The sequence below is a fragment of the Sinocyclocheilus anshuiensis genome, unplaced genomic scaffold (genome assembly GCF_001515605.1).
Source record: "Sinocyclocheilus anshuiensis isolate Anshui unplaced genomic scaffold, SAMN03320099.WGS_v1.1 scaffold50, whole genome shotgun sequence".
NCBI classification, from domain to species: Eukaryota; Metazoa; Chordata; class Actinopteri; order Cypriniformes; family Cyprinidae; genus Sinocyclocheilus; species Sinocyclocheilus anshuiensis.
In genome coordinates this window covers 2387379-2399030 of record NW_015542382.1, presented here as the reverse complement: position 1 = coordinate 2399030, position 11652 = coordinate 2387379, and the positions used below count along the sequence as shown (strand labels likewise).

The 11652-nt window shown below is 36.8% G+C and overlaps 1 protein-coding gene across 1 annotated transcript in view; it reads left to right on the top strand.

Moving 5' to 3' along the window:
- Positions 1 to 1765, top strand: part of npy2rl (neuropeptide Y receptor Y2, like) — a 4984-nt gene extending 3219 nt beyond the window's left edge. Inside the window, exons 4-5 of the mRNA XM_016491882.1 lie at positions 773 to 1103; positions 1283 to 1765. Coding sequence (XP_016347368.1) covers positions 773 to 1102 — 330 coding nt within the window. The 3' untranslated portion in view covers position 1103; positions 1283 to 1765. The remainder of the gene's footprint in view (positions 1 to 772; positions 1104 to 1282) is intronic.
- The last annotated feature ends 9887 nt before the right edge of the window (positions 1766 to 11652 follow it).

Genomic DNA, 11652 nt, shown 5'->3' with positions numbered 1-11652 from the left:
AATACACAAAATAATGTTCTTTTTAGCAACATCATATGACCCCTTTAAAATAACTTCCTGAAAAGCAAGTTACACCTTTGGAAGGTGTATACACACACACATGATAGATAGATAGATAGATAGATAGATAGAACACTGTTCCAGAACAGTTCAACCCAAATATTCAGATGTGTCCAGTGCATTTTATGGAGGACTGTTTCCTGATCCTGGTAGAGTAGACTACAATGCCGGCTGTTCTGACTCACAGACTGTAAGTACGTTTTTTATATTTACCTTAAACCGCATAAACACATTTCATTACACCAAATACACAAAATAATGTTCTTTTTAGCAACATCATATGACCCCTTTAAAATAACTTCCTGAAAAGCAAGTTACACCTTTGGAAGGTGTATACACACACACATGATAGATAGATAGATAGATAGATAGATAGACTTAATACCTGGACTTCTACAGTTGATACTTCTTATATTCACATCAAGGACTTTGCACATTTTTATTTTGTGTGTACTTTCTATTTTTTTATTGTTTAGGGCCAGGACTGCTAGAACAGCATGCATCTTTCCCAAGAGCATTTCCACATAAGAAGCAGTCTTCTGTAACCCAAATATTTTAGAGCTATTTTCTCCACAGTTATTTTGAAAGATGTTATAATGCCAATAATATAAACAGAAAACTAGACCAGAATGTAGATCAGGCTTTAATTGCAACTTGAGCAGTACTGATGCAGCATGTGTGCAGATGTAACATCTCACCCTGTCTGTTGCAGGTTGTGGTGTTTGCGGTCAGCTGGTTGCCTTTCCACGCCTTCCAGCTCGCCATTGACATTGACCACAACGTGTTGGACATGAAGGACTTCAGGCTTCTTTACACTGTTTTCCACATTGTGGCCATGTGCTCAACGTTTGCCAACCCACTGCTGTATGGCTGGATTAACCGGAACTACCGCAGCGCCTTTGTTGCGGTCTTTAGTTGCAAGGAACGGCTTGATTCATTGCACGCAGAGGGCCAGGCTGCCACAGCGGTTCGCAGCAAACCCAAAAAGGCTTTAGAAGCCCAAGATATAGTGACGACACATCTCAATGCAACAGATGTCTGAGGTGATCTGTCTATCTATCTATCTATCTATCTGTCTGTCTGTCTGTCTGTCTGTCTGTCTGTCAAACTCTCCCACGCTATCTATCTATCTATCTATCTATCTATCTGTCTGTCAAACTCTATCTATCTATCTATCTATCTATCTATCTAAATTGCCCTTCTCTCTGTTTTTATGCTTTAGTTGAGGATAGTTGAAAGGATTCCTAATGCCAGTTCAAAACTATGGAGGATTTATCGTAGCGGGAACTTCCTAGTGATTTGTGTGGTTTCCAAATTTAAGACACTTCATACCATCACCGATTTCTTCATGGCACACCTTGCTATGTCCGATCTGCTTGTCAACACAGTGTCTCCCATCTATGCTGGCTTACACTAGCAAGTGCTTTGTTTCACTCTCAAGGTCTTGATGTCATGTCCCTGTGTTAAATGAAAATTGTTCTGGTGGCAACTTCACAACAATTTGACCTAGCTAAATTCTATGTTGTGAACTGCAATAAAAGAGCACAGACAAGTGGGGCTCTTCATGTTTGGAGGATCTTCTCATCATCTTCATCAATGCATCTTCAACAAGAGAATAACAACTGAATATACTTATACTTGAAGCAGGAACATTTGCACCAATATTTCTGGATCTTGCGGTGCGGATGCCTCTCCATTTGTAGGAAAGATGACTATACGCAGTTTTGCTCATCATAGAAGAAGGTTCCTCACAATGAAACAGTTTCAGATGTTACCATATGACAAATCTGTGCTGTCTAATCTTTAAGCAGCCACCATCTCGTGTGAACTTACAGGTGGGTTGTGCACTCAAATGGCTCTAGAAAGTGTTAACAGCAAATTGCTTCTCCTTTCATCTGAAAGTAATTTGCACAGAGGAACATTGTGATGGCACTCCTTCAGACTAACAACAGCATGAAGACAGGGAGGTGTTTCTACCCCTGCGGTATGAATGTTTCAACACAAAGATCTGTATTATCTCCTCCATTAAACCTTGCGGGATGTTCTGTCAGTCCAATACTTTGAAAATATTATGAATGTATTTCATCTAAAATACATAACAAAGAATTATCGTTGACAGGATTTGATGGATCAAAGTGAATTGTTCACTTGCTGGTTCACTTTTTAGAAACTTAACCCTAGTAATGGGTTGGCATGTGCAAATATGACGTGATGTGTATGTGAAAAAAGAAAAATAAACAGTAATGGAAATGTGTTTTCTACTGTATATTGTTTGTTGTCTTCTGTAAAGCTGTCACATTTGCAATCACCATGCCAGATGAATGTAAGTTCAAGAAAAATCAATATTCTTCTATGTAAGAAAAATACCTGACACATATGATGTATATATATATATATATATAACACAGAGTAATTCATCTGCCTTTTAAAATGTCACTTGTAGAATTACAGCCAACACATTAGAGGTGTATGATGTCATATCAACATGAAAACATCCTCTTATTCCCCTATGTTCTCCAATTTCTTGAAGGAAAATCGAACACAAAGCTGCTTTAAAAAGCGATGACTCACACAAGTTATGGGTTTGCTGATGTATTTCTATTGACATGGAAGGTATATGCCTGTCCACTGTAGAACTAAATGACTCATTTTAACCTAAATTGTCTGCAGGAAATGAGAATGCCCCGTTTAATTAGTACTATGGGCTTCTGTGTGGATCCTGCTTGAATTTAGGATGAGAATTGAGAATGTTTTGTAAAATATAACCGCATTCAACTGCGATAGTGTTGTTTTTGTTAAAGGAATATTCTGGATTCAATACATGTTCTCTCTTGCAATAGAGAATCATTTTGACCAGTTCTTCAGCGTATAAAAACAAACAATAATACATTAATGATGGAAGTCTAAAAGGCATTACATGGCATAAATACTGAAAAGCACTGTGTATATTCTTATGAAAATCGTGTAAAAGCCATTAACATGATATGTACCAGAAAGGGACTGTTTATATGAAGAGTCACTCATAGGAATTACATCTGTAATGCATAACCAGAAATTAATCCGCCGAGAAAAATAGTTCCATTGCTAGGGCACACATTTTTGCACTAAAGTGCTTATCATCATTAAAGTACATTTGTTTATTGCAACAAGCAATTTGTCCACTACACAGAAACAGAATGCAAGATCGCAGCTAGAAGGTATCTGAGCAAGATTTTTGACCAATAAAAGTTCACGGTGGGCAGGGCTGACAGCATGACACCAGCATGACTGTATTATTTATTTCGAAATTATTGTCTGTGGCAACAGCCTGCAGATACGGAAACTTGTTTTGAACGCAGAACTTTTCTTAACAAGGGAAAGATAAATGAGTCCGAATGCTAAATAGTCAAGTGGTGCCTAATTATTTAGTTGACTTTTTATTTTATTTTCCACATGCAGCAAAAACACACAGACAACAAAATCAACAGTCCAGTTTTTCTTCAGGGGTCTCAGTTCACGCATCAAAGTATGTTTGTCTGTGGGAGGGTGTTACAAAAACAGCCACTAGTGTTGATCAGCCAGCCCTCCTTATAGGTTTTAATCATTATATTTACATAAGCATGAATGCTTTTACCCAGTACATTTTGAGAAAAGACTAAAAACAGACTTTCACTCAGCAAACCATTTACAATGTAACATACAGTACTTATGAACGTATATTTGTGGATCTGTTTTTGTGAAATGTTATACTTGTTTGTATTAACAGATGTGTTTACATTTAAAAACATTATGTACCAAAACATTGGTTGATACCAACCAAATTGTGCTGTGATGCATTATAATTATTTTTTAATGTTGTGTAATTCGCAATTTATTTATATATATTTGCGATGTAGCAGATGAAAGATGAAGATAATGGCTCAAAGGTTCTTTGTAAATAAACTTATATGAATTGAATCTCACAATAAAATTGCTGTTTAACTAATGCTGATTGTCCTTATCTCGGGATTTTGTTTTCACGTGTGCTTTCGATGATAGTTCATGCCATTCTAATATACACAGACATCAAGCAATCCCTCTCTAAGCCCCTCTTCCGGCGATTTGCATGAAACGACGGCCTTGCAAAAATGAAATGATTTGATTCAGTGAAACGATAAATCCTAGCTGTCACTCTGAGGCGCATAGGTATGTTGACACACACCTACCCACTTCTTGCTGTCGCTATCCTTATTTGCTTTTGCACTTGAATTTCATCTGGTTATTGTACCTTGACCGACCAAAAAACCAAAGCAAAACTATATATTCAAATAAACTATGGGCCATCCATCATATCTGTTTATGTCACACACAATATGAGGAAGGCCTTTTTCTTTCACACTCATGGTCTTTTCACAGACACTGACTGAAGCTGTTTTTTTGATTGCTTGATCCAAATCCAAATTCAATCATACTCCCTCCCTTTTGGATCCGAGTTCGCAGTATGATTATTCCTCAACGTGAGCATCTCCGTATGCTAGCTGCAGAAGTTTACTACTGTAACTAGACAATGACTGGAGGAGCAGGGGATGTTACAGCTGTTTTAAATTAAGTATTTGTCCCTTCTGATTTATCACTTGAACTTTACTCACACAGAACGTCACTTGTTTCTGTCCACTGTATTTCAACATTTTGCAAGGATTCAAACAATGTGAGCCACTCTCCAAATGCAGTTTAGTCAGAGACAAGCAGCTATGCCTGGAAATAAATTAAAGGGATAGTTCACCCAAAAATGAAAATATGCTGTTAATTTACTCACCCTCAGGCCATCCAAGATATAGGTGACTATATCTAAAGAAGATTTTCAGCTGAATAAATGGCTCTTAGGGATTCATAAAATCCAAGTCAGAGGTCACCGTCACTTTGAGAGTAAAAAAAAAAAAAAAGCATATCAGAGAACACAAAATGAATACCTGTGGCTCCTGGCAATATATTGAGGTCTTATGAAGTGAAACGATCAGTCTGTGCAAGAAACTGAACATTATTTAAAATATTATTAACTGTAATCCATAGCCTCAGGTAGAGTGAACAGTCAAGAGTGATATCCGGTTCACGGATGAATTGTTCTTGAGGCAGCACAGATCTACAAGTTACTCAATGACAGTGTTGGGCAAGTTACTTCCAAAATGTAATACATTATATATTACTTATTACTGCCAACTAATTACGTTACTTAGTTACTTTTTATGGAAAGTAATGCGTTACGTTACTTTTGCGTTACTTTTTAAATCTCGGCAGGGCTTGCTTGTTTGGTTTTAATATAAAAAGTTCTATTTTTGTCAAATGTAAAACACCTTTCACACCAAAATCCTCAGGCTGAAGGAAATGTAAGCTCATGTCTGTACAGTAGAATTCAGAAGGAGAAAGTTCAACACTCTTCAGCAATTAAATAAAGAACAAATGTTAGTTTATCGTGAGTAATTTTTGCTTATTAGTATGGTTGAATTGGATCTTCGAAGGTTTTTTTTATTTGAAAAAGTAACTCAGATATCTTCTTGTAAATTAAAAAGTAATGCATTACTTTACTAGTTACTTGAAAAAAGTAATCTGATTACGTAACTTGCGTTACTTGTAATGCGTTACCCCCAACACTGCGAATTACAGCAACAGGAAATAGACAAAGTATTTTACCCACGGAATTTATTGTCTGGTGCTGGTAAATAAATCCACCCCTTAATTTAGAGTTAAAACATGTTGTTGAGATTGTAACGAGTAATAATATTACCCACATTTTATTAGTAATGCGTTATATTACTGCGTTACAGCAAAAAGTAATATACTACTGTAATATCGTTACTTTTGTAAAGCGTTACTCCCAACACTGCTCAATGAAAACTCACTTTTGGACATGCGCGACTCACTCGGACTCGAAATGAGCCCGGATATTGGCGTTTATGATCCTGTGATGCTGGTTTTTGCCAGCTCATTTAGCACTCCAGTTACTCCAGCAAAACACTGAACTGAGGAAACAACTCTGACTCCAACTGAAGTGGTCACGGCCGATTGAACAGAAGACACAAATGCAGAGGATGAGAGAACAACTTTTATTAAACTTAGGCAGAGACCACCCCTTAAGTATACGGTGCCAAAAAACAAACATAAAGGACGTGTAAGGGAGCTCCAGAGCTGCCCAGACGAGCTCAGTGGACAGCTCTGCCTGAAGAAATCCCCAGACGTGTCCACGCGAGACGAGATCCGAGAGAGACAGCGAAGACAACAGAACGCTGTCACTCCTCATCTAAGCGTCCTGGACACAATCAAACAGAGCTAAGCCACAAAAAAAACCCAGAAAACAGCATAAAGCAGAACACAAAAAAACAAGGCACGGGAAGATCTACTGACAACAAGAGGCAGAAACAGCAGAGATTATAAGGGTAACGGGAACAAGCTACAGGTGAGGGTGATCAGCTCGTGATCTGTGCACCTGCGCGCAAGATCAGCACTAATTGCCCAGGTCACGAGCTGCAGAAAGAAGACAGCCGATAGTGCACCCTGAACCGTGACAGAAGTTAAAGTTTTTATGGTTTCTCATTGTTTATGTAAAAGGGTGAGTTGATTAAGACTTGTTTATTCATTTTATATACTTTAGACATGTAAAACCTCCTCGTTTTACATCATTATTGGGTGTGTTAATAATATAATTGCATATACGTTATGTCATTGCGTGATTACATAAACTGGTGAATCAATTTTTTGAACCAGTTTATTGAGATGGACTGTCTGAAAGACTTCCCGGATTGCCTGAGGCTATGTATGGATTGCAGGTAATATGTTGTAAATAATGGCATTTGCATTTTATGAATCACCAAAGAACAAGGTTTTAGCTAAAAACTTCTTTACTGTTCTACTGAGGAAAAAAGTCCCCTACATCTTGGATGACCTGAGAGTGAGTAAATTAACAGCAAATTATTTTATTTTTGGGTGAATGATACCTTTTAAGGATGAAATGTTAACCATAAACTTACTATAAAGTTTTAATAATTGTTCCAATTTTATTTTATTTATTTTTGTATATATTTTATCAATATAATATCTTCTATTTAATTTGATTAATTGTTGTTCTAATTTTATTTTAACTACTATGATGCAGATTAACAAAACATGAAGGGTACTGGTGCAATCAAATTTCAGAATATTTTTTTTCCATCTGATGAATGATAAAAACATTGACAGCCAATCAGAATCCACCTAAGCATTTAAAGTGGCAATCAACAAACCTGTAGCGCACACTTATGATAAACAGACTGTTATCGTCCATTGGTGTAGACCAGGGGTGGGCAAACTTGGCCCTTCCATGTCACTTTCCTTCAGAGTTTAGCTCCAACTCTAATCAAACACACCTGAACCAGCTAATCATTGTCTTCAAGACTACTAGAAAGCTACAGGCAGGTGAGTTTTATCAGGGTTGGATCAAATCTCTGCAGGAATGTAGCCTGGAAGGGCCAAGTTTGCCCATCACTGGTGTAGATGCTAACATAGTTAGTCATCTTCATAGTTATCGGATAAAACCGAAGTACACTGGGGAGAATTCACTTTTAATAAAACTTGGCTGTCTAGGCAGTAAAAACACTGGAAATGTCCACTGGGTGCCACAAAATGATGTATTTTGCATTATCTGGGTGCAGGTGACACGGAGAAAGAGTACACATTGTTCATTTACATTTACTACTAACAATGTAACAATACAAAGCTGGTTAGAAATCTGCAAACTTATCCTTTAAGTTCCAGGTTGCGTTTTCATATCAGTCTTGGAAATGCAAATAATGACAAAAGTCTAATTTTTGAATAAGCTGTTCTATTATTATTGTTATGGAACTAGAGGAATAGCTGAATGTTGAAGGATGTATTTCTGTTACTTTTTGCTGTTGTATGGGAGAGAGCAGTGGGGGGACTTTCTTTAGACTTTCTAATTTTGTCTTTCTCAGAAGGGCTTGGAATGACGAATTGCAAAAGCAGATGCTTTGAGTACCCAATTTTTGAAGACCTTGTAACAGGGAGAAATAGTTTTGTTCCCTTCTCTGCTATAGGAGGTATAATATAGAGTGATCAGTCTCACAGCATTTGCAGCTCAGGTGATTGGCTCAGAAATGTCTCTGAGAGGCAATGAATCAAAGATAACAGCGTCCAAGTCGTGACCTCCTTGAACCAAGCTTTCTCTCTCTTTATCTCTGTCATTTCACACACAGAAACATCTCTCAAGATCTCCACAGAATGGTAGTTGCTATTCAAATTTCATCAAATCAGTATTGCTAAAGAATAGCCATTATTACATGGCTTGAATATGATGTGCAAGATAAAACTATAGTTGAACCAGAATTTGCTATGTATTCAGCTATGAACTTGTTTGTACATTTGCACTTGCTTAAAATATCAAATCAATGCAGATGTTGCAAAATAACTTTGAAAGCCATAAATTAAAACCTGGCTTGTTCTCAGTTGATAAACAGAGGTGACTGACTGTGTATGTACACAGTATGTAAGACTTTCAGCAAAATTTAATCAGGCATAACAGCTAACCTTTGAGTTGGAATTAATTAGTTATTGATTGTCAGCGAAATCATAAAAGACTCTGCTGTTTGATTTTTGTTAGTCTTAATGAATGTTTTCAGCATCTGTGTTGTTCTGTTATAATTGCTATTGCATTGTGAGACTTGAATTTATAATGACCTATACTGCCAATTTATCTGTGTAATTTGTTAATTCTTCCAGTTTAAATACACGAGAATGAGACTTAATCAAATTAACCTGGATTCGCCTTTGGTGATTTAACAGAATTTCTCTGCTGCCTCTCTGAAAGCTGGAAAGTGAAAGTTTTTTTTTTTTATAAACAGACAGATTTAATAAAGACTGATGGCTGTATTTAATCACGACTAAAGAATGATGAAATCAACATTGACTGATGAATGAATTTAATTACTAAAGATTAATTTCGTATCTCTACTCAATTCATATCTTGGACAATAGTGGTAATATGAGCTTAGTTCAATGTCAAGATGTTTAAGAACCTCAGGCAAACCAGAAGCAAGAAAAAAAACAGCAGAAAATATCTAGTATTGACTGCATTTGAAAGTATAATTTCCTTGTTTACCATGATGACATGTTCCTGGATCAACATCCTTGTTGTGGCTTGAACAACGATCTTATCAACAGATTATTTCCTCCTGATTTATAGGGCTGAGGTTTGGATTGTTCAACTGAAATATTGTTTCAGGACCAACAGAAGATGTTAGAAAATCCTAACTCATTTGTTTCTGCCCAGTGAGACGCCTTTTAAGGAAGCACACATTCTTTCATCTCTAAACAGCTGAATCACAAACTTAAAACATTTGTACAGTGGACACATGGTCTCCTTCATCATGAAATATGACGATTTTCCTCAGTTCTGTGGCGAGAACAAGAATCTGCCTGCACAACCTCCAAAACAAAACATTTTTCCAAAACAGAGGTTTAATATTGTTTCAGGACCAACAGAAGATGTTAGAAAATCCTAACTCATTTGTTTCTGCCCAGTGAGACGCCTTTTAAGGAAGCACACATTCTTTCATCTCTAAACAGCTGAATCACAAACTTAAAACATTTGTACAGTGGACACATGGTCTCCTTCATCATGAAATATGACGATTTTCCTCAGTTCTGTGGCGAGAACAAGAATCTGCCTGCACAACCTCCAAAACAAAACCATTTTTCCAAAACAGAGGTTTTATTTATATGCACAAAGGACATGGTGTACTTCATTGTTTACAACTGAAGATTCATCACCAGTAGCAGATAAATCAGAGATTCTGGCCCCACCAGACACTGATAGGCTGGAGGTCAGACAATCCACAAGCTATTATGCATGATATGTTTTGTGTAATATATCCAGGCAAGGGAGGTGATCTACAACCACTGCAGAAGGCTGCAGAGATTCGTAAATCAGCCTGTTGATAAAAATGACTACTACGTGAATTCGCCTAGTGTTTAAATGTTATTTACTCAAGTTGGAACTTTTCCTGGATCAACATCCTTGTTGGTTGTGAAACAGCATTCCCATCAACCAACTGGATTTTATAGTCAGGTTTACGGTTCGGTCTAATTTTAAGTGTAGGTTATAGTTAGGTTTAAGATACATATTGCACACAAAACTGCCTACATCACAAAATCTATTCAGATACTCTCTGAATACATTTGAAGACATAATCACTTAACTATTAAAAAGTGCATAATGTGTGCATTATGAACATAATCCAGGCACATTACATTTGTCATTGTCAAGTGATCTACCAGCTTCAATTTCATCTCTTCACTGCCATTCACAAATTATCTCTATAAGTGCTAAGTATAAATAAATAAGACAAGTAAGTAAAGAGTCCATTAGATACACTTTAGTGTCATCCAGGTACTTTTCGCCTGTTGTTTTATGAACACTATGAGTTCAGACATACGGTACTACTGTTTTCATATACTGTCTTTCGCCAACTATATAGTAGGGAAGTAGCCTATGATTTCAGATGCAGTCATTGAGTCATTAACTTAACCGATTTGTTCAAACACACTGATTCATTCACAAGTGCATGTCCTTTTGTCATTGAATCATTCTCTTAATTAAATTGTTCCACAACACACATTATTTTTGGAACAAAAAGAGGGCTTGTCCCAAAATGCACACTTGCGGTCTTGGCTCCTTGAGAGCTTGTTCGTGCATCAGGATGTAAGTGTACAAGACTCTCCCAGATCAGAAAAATGCCAAAGATCAGGGCCTTTAGTGCACACAAAATCCATAACACCGCTTCAGAGTGGTATTTGAAGCTAAGCGTTCAGGAACTCGTGCCCCAATATCACTCAAATTTGAGGAAAACGTTCCAGTGTAAGTTAAATTAGGTTGATATTACATATAATTCGGTAAAAAAAAGTTTATTGGTGCAATAATGTTTATTTTGTAAAATGTTTGCAAATACTTTTCAGCACTTAATTAGAAGCATCACAATGATTAAATTGTCATCTTACATGTTACATAGGAACTGCTGGACAGATGTTACAATTTTTTTTTTTTTTTTACAAAATTTGTAAATAAAGCTCTGTGAAAATTTTCGATTTTAAAATACTATGTTATAAGTGTCTCCCATCAGGTTGTCAAAAGTTCTACACACACTTGTGGTCTTCACGCTCATTTGAGCACTTGGACCAAGTCCACTAAGTGGTCAAGTGCAAAGATCGCAAGTGTGGGTATTGGGACAGTCCCAGAAACACCACTATTTGTGAGTGTGGAGAGCTGGTTCATTCTGCTTCGACTTTCTAGAACGGTTTTAGTTGCTGGAGCTAAACTAAACAAAATTAGTGTCTAAAATGTAAGTTAATAACTGTTAACTTCTTATTTATTACATTGTTGTTTAAAAGCAATATCACACTCGCAACTTGGGGGCTGTTCACACAGAACATGTTACACACACACACACACACACACATTCATTGGGAATCAGCCCCTAAGTTGCAAATGTGGTATTGTTTTTTTTCCCCGTCTAATTAGATCCAAATAAGTTTGGCTATACAAGACTATTCCAGGACTAAAAAGGATGATGGTCCAGGAACATGTCCTAT